The sequence below is a fragment of the Pogonomyrmex barbatus genome, unplaced genomic scaffold (genome assembly GCF_055798465.1).
Source record: "Pogonomyrmex barbatus isolate J1 unplaced genomic scaffold, ASM5579846v1 scaffold18, whole genome shotgun sequence".
Lineage (NCBI taxonomy): Eukaryota > Metazoa > Arthropoda > Insecta > Hymenoptera > Formicidae > Pogonomyrmex > Pogonomyrmex barbatus.
The window spans coordinates 4,258,754-4,271,511 of NW_028297114.1; the positions used below are offsets into that span (position 1 = coordinate 4,258,754).

A 12,758-nucleotide genomic window follows, 5' to 3' on the forward strand; every position below is an offset into this window, starting at 1 on the left:
AAATGAAACAAAAAATATTTATTTCCCAATTTTTCTTGAAGACTTGAACATCACGATAATTTGTTTATTGTTGCTAAATCATGTTTCACTTTTTTGTAATTTTAACTTTAATTTCCTTCTCAAACTCAAACGAAGAGTCAAAATTCTTACGTCGAAGTCTTGATTATCATGTGTCTCGATCTTTTACAAATAAATCATCAGAAAGCATAGTTTATATCAAACAATCGGGATGTTTGTAATGAATGACTCCGAGTCACTTTGCTACATAGTATAAACGGAATATAAAACTAACTGAGGAGTCTTGAAACGGCCTAACTCGCCTACAACTCGCTCATGAACTCGATCTCATAATGCAACAATGTTGCAATGACATATGCAATCCTATTATCCCTAATGTACGAAGCTTGACCATTCGCTGATGCAGTTACGTGTCTTCAAATGCACCGTGCGTATCCGGGCGTCTGTACCATTACGGGAAGATAACATACATATACGGCATCGCGATTCCAGTAGACGCAGATGTAACTGTCTACCGACTGTCTCTCTGGCCGAGCTCCATGGAAGTACAGTGCTATGTACCTATCGTGTTCCTGGGATCTGGCTGGAACCATTAGACACACTCGCGCTCTATCCAGTAGAAGAGGTTCGTGATGCGAGTCCCTCTCTCGCGGAGATGATTCGTCTCGCTTGAAAAATGAATCCACATCCGTGAAATACACTGCGAAGAAAATCAATCAACTCGCTGAAACACCAAGTTCCGTTTGCCTAATATTATTCTCGGTAATCCTGATTCCGGTCGGGGAATTCCGAATTTATTCACGTTCATGTAACGTCTCTTAATATCGTTGAATATCCTATTTTCTCCGATTTGAAATTCTGATCCGAGAAATCTATGCATCCAGAAAGATCCGAGACATTAATTATTATTTAACCTATATATAAATATCTCAACATTCACGATACATAGAATCACAGTAATGTAGATAATTTATTTATTCTTCAGCTTTTTACATTGCCATGAAGGGATAGAATCACAGTATAATTTTCTATGCTGTGGAAAAAATGTTTTTTTTTTCACTGGCAAAATTGTGTTTTAGTAGTTTTTAAATAAAAGAGAACATTAAACAGCTGATATTTCATAATTATATGATATTTAAGTATCGCTCTTTGGAACGTAATTTATTTAATGAAAGAAAATTTTCTAATTAACATTTCTGAAGCAATGGCTTCTGAAGCAATGGAAAGTAGATTAGATAACACGTGAATAGCAGTAGCCAACTCGTATAGATAAGTCTTATTCGTAGAACAAACATTAACACAATTAACAAATATGCAAATGGAAGATCTGCTTTTCGAGCATATGTTTCAAAATATTTAATCAGCTCTTTTCAGGTCCGCGAATATTTTTAGAACATTGAAGCAACATCTAATCTATCTATCTAATCTTATGCTTATTTCACTTTCAGCCGTTGCCTATCAGTTAGCAAATTTTCTGGGGCACAGAGTATATATGCTTGAATGTGATACGTAATCTTTAATTATTCCTCGTTCCGGATGAAAAAGCTCTTCATATTTCTCTTCATATTTCAAAAAAGAAAGACTGATATTAAAGTAATCGTCCCATCTCATGTTGCGAATGCCAAATCCGTGCCAGGAATTCTCGCCAGATCTCATGTCTCTTTTCTCCCTTATCTATTAAATCATATATTTTCTATTATATACATAATTACAGTTGGCCACAGTACAACGTATCACGTACATAAGAGACGACCGAGGTCAACATCTGTCTTGGTACTCTTCACATTAAAGCGATCCCCAGTTCCATCTCTCTCGTTTTATACAGGATATCTCTGAAATAAATTGCCAAACTTTGTAAAAACGTTCCTCATTTTCCTTAACAATATCATTTTTGCTTATCGCAAGTTTTCAATTAAGAGTATCTTTATTTTAATTAATTCTCAACTTGAAAGTGCAACAAAGTGATCTAACTCATCTTTTCTAAAGACTAGAAAATCAAGCTGACATAGAATCTTTTTAGAGATTGATCTTTTCAAATTTTTAAACAAGTTAATTTCTGAAATTATTCAGCTTTATTCGAGATAAAATAAAGAAAGAAATTTTGCTGCTAAACAAACACCTTTTGAAAAATTCTCGTTTATTTTTTATCTTCGCTTGTTATTTAAAGACTAAAGCAAGAAAATCAATTCAAAGCTGGTTGAAGAAGCCTATAAAAAATGAGAAATTGCTTGTCAGGTCTAGGATATTCCGTATGTCTCTCTTTCTCTATCTCTCTATTCGTAAACGAGCGAAACAAATTGCGCCTGATAAGATCTGTCGAGGGAGTTATTTTTGATTGCAGGTGACAGTGAATGATCGCCTAGCGCTGCGTGGACCACTGTTGCTGCCGTTCCTGGCGGGTTTCACGTCGTTGAGCGAGCTCGACCTGTCGCTGGACAAATCGACGATCGGCGGTAGTAGCGGCTCGTTGCTCTTCATCGACGACAAGATCCTACAGCAGTTCTTCTGCTGCTTGGCGGCGCACTTTCGCAGCCTGCAATCGCTCCGGATCAATTTTTGGCGGGTCACCCTGGAGGACAGCGACCGAACGATGCGCCAGATCGCCAAGCATCTCAAGCTGTGCGGTCTGAGCTTTCTCAGGGCGAACGGCCTGATCGTCACCGACAGCGCTAAACGTGTGCAGATGGAACACGTGTTCGTGCAGGCGATCCTCACGCACTTGCAGTGTCTCACCTGGCTGTGCCTGGACGGCGTCGAGCTGACCGAGATACAGGCCACCAGCGTAGGTAAATGCGTGCGGGATCGTTTTCCCGGCACTGCCCTGGAGATCAGCGCCAAAGATGTCCACGTGAGGTCGGTCAAGGCTCTGGTGACCGCGGCCGAAGAGGGCGGCAGGACGGAGGTGGTTTACACCGGCGGATCCAGTTGCCGTCTGAAGATCACGAAGGTACAAAAGGGCGGCCGGGGCAAGAAAAAATGAAGAGCTCGCGAGCGATAATTTGGAGGAAGTTACATCTGGCACACAGTTTGCCTCGAAGTAAACGAAGAGAACGAAGAGAGTTGAAGAGATCGATTGATCTCTTCGCGGATGCGACTGTGGAACTGGGAGAGTTCCGAGAGATTGGAACGGAGAAAAGACACGAAGAGAAGGAAATATATGAATTAAATCAACAGATCGTGAAGAAGTGATGCGGAGAAGTGAGTGGAATCCGGAGAGTCGGAAAAGGGATAAATAAGATGGAGATATAATATAGATTTTCTAGAAGCGACGGGATATCGGAAAGTATATTGAGTGAGCGTTGACGTCGCATGAGACGCATGTAGAATAAAGAGGAAGATGAAGATGCAGAGTCTGAAAAAGGGAAGTGCGGGTTAAACTTTGCGGATTTTCGTCTTACTGTGATTTTGTTTCCTGCGCGTCAGACGCGCTTACCTACGATATATAGGCTCTATAAATTGTAGTGGTTTATTAATCTGCAAGGAAACAATCGAAAATCCTGGCAAATGTACTACGCTTTCGCTCATCTCAACGCATTTAAGAAATTAATGAGATATCAAAAGGGCATAATTGATTTGATCTAGAAATTACTTTATTTTAAAAAAGATTTTGGCATCACTTTTTATCGAAATCGTGTTGCACAAATAAAAATGATGCCAAACGGCAAAAGCAAAAATATTAATTTAAAATAGAAAACAAAAATTTTATTTCTCATTTTTCTTTTAGATGAAGTATTTGTGTTTAAAATATTTGTTTGTGAATATCGTTAATAGAATGTTAATAATCTTGACATACGAAAATATTTATAATATATATAATATATATATTATATTATATATATTTATAATATATATAATATATATATTATATATATATATTTATAATATATATAATATAATATATATATTATAAAATTTGTTTTATTTTTTATTTATATCTTTCTACATATATTTTTTATGATTTTTCGCGGAATAAAATTTTCGTACTTTTATAAGCACAAAAAGTTGCATTATCTTTATTCGTATTTTTCGAAATATTTGTTTTTGTCAATAATAGAAAATCATATTTGTTTCATTTTAATCTGTGCAATCATAATTATAATTAATGAATTTTTATAATTAATAAATTTCGTTATAATTCAGAGGAAATCGATCCCGATTCTGTTAGATAAACGAAAGTCGGAATGGAAATATTCAATGTCGAAAAAATATTCTTCTCGACTTTCTTTGAGGAAAGAAATGAGAAAGATGGAAATACTTATCGCGCGAGACGAGAAAGAGATTTAAGCGGAAGAAAAAGAGGCTGTTGCGATTACATAAGTAGTCGTTCGTTGTTGTTAGATGGAGATGTAAGATACGATTCAGAGTAATATATTATTAGTGATATAGATCACATCACGATCGTCACGATATTATTAAATGTTACAATCGATTGTCATTCGCGATCGGCAGATGCGGTCCGAGATGCCAATGGTTTCACCGAGGGGATGGCGCGTTGTTGGAGATTTGGAGAAATTTTATAGAATAAATTTTAAATGGTAGGCACATGAAAAAATACAAATACAGACACACATGTGTACGTGAGTATCACGCGTTTCCGCGGCGACGTGAGAGGAAAGAAAGTCGAATATTCGTAATTCTTACGATGAAAGGTACCACACATAGACAGGCACCCAATATGAGCTATTGTTGTATAAAGTAATTAACTATTGTAATTAAGATGACTGCCAAATCATAAAATACTTGATGATCTGCGTTTTTGATGCATTTAGTGTTAAACTCGATTTCGATGCTTTTGTCTAATAAACAAAAAGAAAATTGATTCCAACGTGAATCTAAAATATCGTCCGATTGCGTTTAACGCTAAATGTGAATTGCAAAAGGTGTAGTATCGTTTGTCGCACAAACGTTTTAGAAAGCCGTTCCTACAATCGTGCGACAAATCCAATAGAATCCGCATTTTAAACAAGCTACAAACAATGTTACGCAGTATGATCTCGATCGATCGATCGTGATCAATGCCATAGCACCAACGATAACTGCCATTCAACTGGAACCACCAATGAAAATAAAAGGAAACGATCTGCGATGGGAGTCTTTTATTGGTCTTTGAGTTTTGTCTTATGTAAAACGCGAGTCAAAAATTTGCTATCATTATGAATACATAATATTATAGAAAAATGTGAATGCTACACTTTAGAAAAATACATCTTTTAAAGCAAAAAAATATATATATTTAAAAATCTAAATAACATAAGCATTTTTAAGTTTCAATTTTATTAAAAAATTTAATAATGTTAACAAAAAATATTTTAATTAACCATTTTAATTTAAATAATGAAAAAAATTCAAAAATTATTTTAAAATTAATTCCTTGTATCTTTAAAATATTTAATATTAAATGTTTCGTAATCAATCCTCAAGATATAAAATTTTGAGAAAATAAATTTCATTTTTATTCTGATGTATAGAATAATTTTTAATTATGTATTAATATATAATAAATTCTTAAATATCTATAAATTCTTAAATAAAGTAAATTCTTAAATATCTATAAATTCTTAATTATTAATATTTCAGAGAGGAAACAAATCTATAGAATCAAAACAAGAAAAAAGATTTATGAATACATATATAAAATTATTATTAGATATTTTAAGATACCCTTTGAAATAAAATTATATAATAATGGCATATATATGCATTACATTATTCCATTTTAAATAATAGTTAAAACATCTAATAATAGTTATATATGTATATATTTCTTTGTTCTAAACTTCAAATTCATTCCCTGAAATATTAATATGTATATAATTAAGAATCACTTGGTATGATGTCAAATTTTTGACTGGTGTTATGAAGAAGAGCAATTTTATGGCGAGATTTTCTCTCCCTTTTTGTCGCATTTTTCGGAGACATACAGTATCATCCCACGTAATCCTTTATTGTCCGACTAGATACGTAAGTGCTCCCGCTCGAGCGTGTGTACGACGAATTTTGTCATTTTTGATAGTTTGCTATGTACATAAGAGTCTCTTCGATTTATGCCGTGCGGTACGATGAAGATAACCGCGCGGTCTGTTAAACATTTGCGAGCCCATTTTACGAGGAAGTCAACGCTCGGCAAGACTGAAACTGATTGTCACACATACATACAAGCACACATAAAAATACCCGCAAAAATATCATACACGGAATAATACATCCTAGCCGAGCGATATATTCGTGACGACTTGCGAGATAAGCGCCCGACATACCCACATGTATGGAATCAATTTGAGTAATTTTATTATAAATATTTATGTATTTATATGTGTACACATATCCTCTCCAAATAAATGTAATATGTGTTTGAAAATTTTTTATCTTGCTAACCGCATATTGCGGTTTAAGCACTTGGCAACACGTAGACAAACTCAGAAGAAATTCATGTTAGAAATTCATGTTAGAAATTCATGTATTAAGATTATCAGTTACTGACTCATTTCCTATTACTGCTGTTATTAAGATAAAAAGAAAAACCACATATATTTACTCGTAAGAAGCACCAATGCGACGTGTAAAATGAAAAAACAAAAATATATCCAAAGAGAAAACTTAGGAAAATTATAAATAAATAATAATGTAGATAAATTGAACTTTTTATCACAAATTAAGAAAAATTCGAGCTCATACTCCAATCACTATTTGGACAGACATACGCAAATTGTGAATTGTTAAAAGATGAAAAATCTCTGTTGTAAGTACGTATTTTTATTACTTACACATTTATTTTTTATAATAATCATCAAGCGCAAAATTCGCGCATTCATAAATCTATACAATGAAGGTATTAGAAAAACGTAACAAGATTCGCGTAATACGTTTTCTCGTGCGTTATAGCAGATACACTAGCGCTTTTATCGCGATTAAGTGTCGCGATAAGCATACAATATTATTACACGTGAAAGACGACAAACGGTTTCTTCATAAAATCAAATAATCGAAACAATTTCATTTCATTGTTGTGTACTATTAATTGTAACGTAATTCTTAATATTTTGGCCTGCGTCTCATCACAATTGGAATCAATGCCTTAATGTCTTTACGCGCACGTATACATTAATATATATTATAATAAATATATATTAAATTAATATATTAAAATGTATATTAATTAAATCATATATTATGTATTATATTAAAATATATATTAATACGCATGTGGAATGTAAAAGGCGACCCATCTATCTTGATAAAAATGCGATAAAATCAGTATTTAATACCTCTATAATAAGATTTGAAAAACAAACACGTCGTGTTCAATAATATCAATCGATCATCGTAACATTTTCAAGAAAAAAGAGATCACATCGGATTTAGGAGGAAAGTGTTCTGCATAAATCAAGGAAAAAATATTTTCAGGGAAGATACTTTGGAGTTTTCGGAGTTCTCGTACAGACTCTTGGAGTCTGGCACAGATATTTTCACAGACTTTGATCTTTCACATCGTCAACATACGATATTCCATTTTATTTGGTTAATCGGAATTGACCTAATAACATAATTATATAAATTATATACAAATAATATTACAAATTCCAACAGATTGTGCACACACAACCGGTACAGTTACTCAACAAATGTTCCACGCATGCTAAGTTATGTTTATTAGCGTATTACAATAACAAGGAAGGTAATACTTAGCATGGACGGAAAATACAAATAGCAACCTTTCTTTTGAATCACTGTATAAAAATGGTGGATATATTTTCATGTAAAAGTATTCTTAGATGTGTTACTCACGTTACTTTTCTCGTTTCTTGCACAAATATGACTAGCTTTCTATAGCTGTCCCAAAACGATTATGGCCGTTTACATTTGTTCTTAGGATTCCATGCTAAATTTATAGTAATTTAATATTATAAAAGCAATAATTATCTCAATTGTTAATATACAAATTATATAAGGTTTCAGTATATTCTTATATTTACATTGTGTCTCGGAAGTCTCATTAAAAATATTCTTACAAACGTGCCTTAAAGTATCATTGCAAAAATAAAAAATCTAAACAATGCTATTTTTATCATGACATAGCTAAATTAAATCTGGATGAAATGCATGAAATGCATGAAATGCATAGATGAATTACAGGTCAAAATTCATACAGACATGAACCTTCGTTCTGGCAGGAGTAAAATATTTATACAAAAGATGAATAAACAGCGACACTTGTTCCAGAAAAGAGAATGTAACTGACCGTTTTTTTTAATATCTAATATCAAGATAAGAAATACATCTTTTATCATACATCGTGTTTTAGAAACGATTTAAGCTAGTAATTTGATTCGGTTAGAAATTCTTGGGAATTATTTTTCGTCATTAGCAGTTTTTTTTCCTAAGGCATGCGCGATCCTCAAACGATTTGTAGTCCAAGATGATACTGATCGCCATTTTCGAGTGCACAATCACAGATTTTTGATGTAGCGAAGACATTCTGCAGCACTGTCGTGCTTCTCGTCTCTTGATGACAGAGCCTGCAGATAGATATATTTCCGTTATATCCATAAGAACGGTCTGTGACGCGCGTTATGCCTCTTATAGATCACATAGGAGCGTAATCCAACTGGATCGTGAGGTGTCTGACGCCTGCCGCCTGGAAAATCTTTTGCGTCGTTATCACAACAGATTTGGGGTCTACCTCTCTGGCTACCTCCAATTTCAGGCATCCAACATATACGTCCGAGCATAGAGTCCAAAAGTGTGGTTCCTGTACACTGTAGACACCGGGTATCTGCGTCACCTTATTATAGCACTGCGGCAATATGTGATCCAGAGCTACTGGCTGTCTCTGCATGAGTATCTCCCATGATTCTTTCATCAAAGAGACTACACTTAACACTATCAATACTGCAATGAGCATAGAGCAAATTGGATCGGCGATCATCCAACCGAACATTTGCATTAGCACCGCGGATATGATTACTCCTACAGAACCCAAGGTGTCTGCAAGTATATGCAGAAACACGCCCTTCATGATTTGAGAGTTTGCGCCACTGGAGGACATGTCCAAGTCAATGTGATGGTCATAGTTGTGATTCAGCAGGGAATACTCATGATTATGAGGATGAGAGTGACTGTGATGTCCCATCCCACCATGATTATGACTGTGACCATGTCCATGTCCATGGCCATGTCCATGACCGTGTCCATGTTTAAATGCACATATTCCTATTAAATTCACTATCAACCCCAGCACAGAGACTACAAAGAGCCTTTCATGCTTGATTTCTGGTGGCTCAATGGCTCGTTCCACTGCCTCCGACATAATGAACAAGGCAATAAACAACAGAAGCAGTCCATTTACAAAGCCACCTAACACTTCGGCTCTGACGTAGCCATACGAGTATCTATCGTTCGCTCGCCACTTGGTAATCACAGATGCCGCTAAGCCAAACAGCAGGCCAGTGCAATCGAAAAACATGTGAAAACTGTCGGAGATGAGACCGAGGCTGTTGGTCCACATTCCATACAGCAGCTCGACAAAGGCAAAGGACAGATTAAGAAGCAGGAACAAAAATAAATTCCGAGTGTTTGGATCAGAGAAGATGAGACGTTTCCAACCCAGCAGCTTCTCCTTCACTCTACTGCGGAAGTTGGAACGCGAGTCGCGCGGACTGTGCGAAAGTGGCAGCATAATGGAGCTGTGCCGATCCTATGGGTTCGAATCTCTCCTATAAGAAAGAAATCTAATGTAATGACAAAATGAAGAGAGAGATCTGTATCAAAACATAAAGCTTCTATTATATTATAGAACAAAGACATTCAAAACTAGTCGTCTATTTTTCTGGAAAATTACAATTATATTTTCCAAGCTCTACAGCAGTAACTGTTTACATTTCTCTCTCAGCACACGCTACGCGGTACACACATATGTTGCCAGCAGACATCCCGCTTCAAAGTGACAATCAAAACGGAAACCGCACCGAGTTTTTAATATCGCTAGAAAATAATAAAAAATCTCGGAATCTAACTCGGAACACGAGACACGGAGCAACAAGCTATAAAACGGACGCCGCTCGCGGAACATTCCCAGCTGTTTGACACGCGTCAAGTTCGCTAATTAAAACACATGTATACTGTAAGTACATTGTATGTACGCGCGGCACGGTGCGGCGCGGCGCGCGTACACGACACGTCCACGTCGGGAAAGTCTAGAAGGTTATGTTACCCGGATTTCTCTATTACTCGGAATCGATCGCAATGCGCAAACGCACAGTCATAATCAAAGAACTGAAAGAGCTGATTGATAAAAAATTAATTATCTTAATTTAATACACACATAATTTTTTTTTCATACACATAGTTTAAATCTTTAAAATATCTCTTTTTATGAATTGTCACGTTTATAAAAAAAATATGTTACACGCGATGAAACACGCGTTCTTATTCTGAAGCAGGTAAAAAAGTGTAAGAATAAACAATTTTTATTTTAAGGCGATGTAATGCACAAACCTTATGATTCAACCTTCCTGGAAACGGCGGGTGTCTTAACCTAACCTAACTCAATCTGCGCGCGAGACTCACCTGTCACAGCACCGAGCTCTCGCGTCCGCCGTCAACGCTGATATTAATTCGCCGTCTCGTGCCGGCACATGCCGATTGTCAAGGGTGCGAGGAACCGGCTCGCGATCGACAAGAGGATGCACGATGGAAGAGCATGGCCATGCCGCGTGGTCCCGAATGCTGATCGCGGTATCGATGAAGAAAATGGAAGCCAACCACGTTCCGGAAAATGAGTTCCGCGAAATTCGTCGAGTGACTCTCAATCTGACAGCCTCGTTGTCGATTCGTTTATCCACGATGACCCGCGACGCGGATGTCCACGTCGCGACTTCGATCAACGTAGTGTCGAATGCGCTGGATCCAGTGCGTCATAAAGATGGCGCCGCCGCGCCGGAAGTGACACCATACATCATGGCACACGGCTAACTTCCCGTCTCTTCCTCGCACGACAGCCACCATGGTAAGTTCATGTGTAAATTGTGCGATTTCCGAATAATATTTTTCTTGCGAAAAAATTCACGGGAAAAAATCCATGAAGATCTCACGAATATCTCGTGAGAAATGGCAAATTTTTTACTAAATTGCGTTACGCATCGGATACGCTTTGTTTACGGAGGAGCGTTCTTCGAAAGATCCATGTGCACATGATTCTTCAAATATTCTAATTTTGTTACTTTAATTTCAATCCCCAAAAAAATATGAAGTATATTATTTAACGTTGGAAGAAAGATAACGATTATATTAAGAGAATGCACTTGAACACCAATTGGAGATTATCGCTTCAACAACATAACCTCTTTTTCTGAGATTTAAAGTGAAATTTGCAATTAAAATGGTGTATAACTACTATCAAAGTAATTGACAAGAGATTACCTAAAATAAATCTAATTAGTGTAATGTTAATATTAGTCAAAATAGAATTTAAATTTTTTTGTTTGAATAACCTCAGGTTGAAGGCACTTTAATTCTTCCTAAAGAATATAAAATTTCTCTAAAAAAGTTGAGATGAAATCTGTCCTGACTTTCTATAGATTTTAAATGATTTTCCTTTTGCAAGTCTGAGGTCTGAGGCAAATATGATGCGGCAAGTTTTCTTTCTTTAGCTTTTTAAAACTTTAAACATTGACTGTTTTATGTAAGCTAATAAGTAAGAATTATGTTAGCTAATAATAGTAATTTCTCTAATAATTTTGATTTTAATATCATGTTTGGTTCTAATGTAAACATAGATTGAAAAATACAAGTAGTACATAAAATAATCCTGATATCTGCAGGTATTCAAAGATATTTTTTCTATTTTAGAAATATATAGATTAGTTTTTCTTAAAATCTATGATGACTGATTATTTTCTAGACAAATGCTGTGACAGTAAAATACTGATTTAATGAGTCTGATCATAACTCTTATATGTGATAAGCCTTGTCTCACTACTGAATATATTCTTATATTTAATGTATTATTATAGCCGCCTAAAAAGGATACAAAGAGTTCCTCTAAACAACCTCAAAAAACTCAGAAGAAGAAGGAGGGTGGATCTGGTGGAAAGGCTAAGAAGAAGGTTTATATATTTCTTTATAATAATTGCAACAAATAATTTTGAGTGATTAATCTCATTTGATGTGTACTTTTCGACTTGACTAACTATGTAAGCAAAAACTGATTTAATGAGTCTGATGAGAAATTGAATTATGCGTTTTCTTTAATGTTGCAACGATGGAATCTTAACACGATGGTTTTTCGTATTCTTACAGAAGTGGTCCAAAGGAAAAGTACGTGATAAGTTAAACAATCAAGTACTCTTCGACAAGCCGACATATGAGAAATTATTGAAAGAAGTACCGCAATACAAATTGATTACGCCGTCGATTGTTAGCGAAAGATTAAAGATTAGGGGATCTCTCGCCAGACGGGCATTGATAGAACTTCAGCAGAAGGGTTTGATCAAACAAGTTGTACAACATCATGCGCAACTTATCTATACGCGTACTACTAAGGGAGATGATCCAGCGGTATAATATGTAAACTTCAATTTAATAAAAAAAAAATTAAAACCAATATATAATTCCCTGTTTTTAAATATAGATATACTTTATCAATTCAGTCTTTCCAATTTCTATATTTTACAAATGATGCTCGGTAATAAAGTTTCATTTATTTTAATATTGAGAATTAAAAGAATTGTTAAAAGTTCTAG

General features: G+C 35.3%; 3 protein-coding genes and 1 long non-coding RNA gene across 10 annotated transcripts in view; 3 read left to right on the forward strand and 1 right to left on the reverse strand.

The window, feature by feature from the left end:
* LOC105431714 (uncharacterized) overlaps window positions 1-6,376 on the forward strand; it is a 227,752-nt gene extending 221,376 nt beyond the window's left edge. For all 3 annotated transcript variants that reach the window (XM_089075162.1, XM_089075161.1, XM_089075164.1), the window contains one exon: window positions 2,360-6,376. In XM_089075162.1, the coding sequence (XP_088931288.1) occupies window positions 2,360-2,998 (639 nt within the window). In that variant the 3' untranslated portion in view covers window positions 2,999-6,376. The remainder of the gene's footprint in view (window positions 1-2,359) is intronic.
* A 379-nt stretch (window positions 6,377-6,755) lies between these two features.
* Window positions 6,756-10,887, reverse strand: ZnT86D (solute carrier family 30 member 7). Of its 4 annotated transcripts, none has more exons than XM_011646101.2 (2): window positions 10,513-10,887; window positions 6,756-9,731 (listed from the first exon to the last, which is right to left on the reverse strand). In XM_011646101.2, the coding sequence occupies exon 2, from the start codon at window positions 9,692-9,694 to the stop codon at window positions 8,603-8,605; it is 1,092 nt and encodes a 363-aa protein (XP_011644403.1). In that variant the 5' UTR covers window positions 9,695-9,731; window positions 10,513-10,887; the 3' UTR covers window positions 6,756-8,602. The 4 variants fall into 4 exon arrangements, with proteins under 4 accessions (XP_011644403.1, XP_011644404.1, XP_011644405.1 ...); XM_011646102.2 differs by having other exon boundaries at window positions 10,585-10,886; XM_011646103.3 differs by lacking the exon at window positions 10,513-10,887 and adding an exon at window positions 9,895-10,433.
* On the forward strand, window positions 10,885-12,626 carry RpS25 (ribosomal protein S25). 2 transcript variants are annotated; one of them, XM_011646099.2, is made up of 3 exons: window positions 10,885-11,023; window positions 12,030-12,122; window positions 12,316-12,626. In XM_011646099.2, exons 1-3 carry the CDS (start codon window positions 11,021-11,023, stop codon window positions 12,577-12,579), a joined length of 360 nt encoding a protein of 119 aa, XP_011644401.1. In that variant the 5' UTR covers window positions 10,885-11,020; the 3' UTR covers window positions 12,580-12,626. The 2 variants fall into 2 exon arrangements, with proteins under 2 accessions (XP_011644401.1, XP_088931315.1); XM_089075189.1 differs by lacking the exon at window positions 10,885-11,023 and adding an exon at window positions 11,106-11,127.
* LOC148937003 (uncharacterized) lies at window positions 11,134-11,964 on the forward strand. Its single transcript, XR_016138844.1, has 2 exons — window positions 11,134-11,417; window positions 11,513-11,964. It is a non-coding gene; the product is annotated as an uncharacterized LOC148937003 (long non-coding RNA).
* Window positions 12,627-12,758: the final 132 nt, after the last annotated feature.

Coding starts and splice junctions, on each gene's coding strand:
- ZnT86D (XM_011646101.2), bottom strand. CDS start 9,694: ATGCTGCCACTTTCGCACAGTCCGCGCGACTCGCGTTCCAACTTCCGC.
- RpS25 (XM_011646099.2), top strand. Junction 12,123..12,315: donor GTGGAAAGGCTAAGAAGAAG/GTTTATATATTT, acceptor GTATTCTTACAG/AAGTGGTCCAAAGGAAAAGT.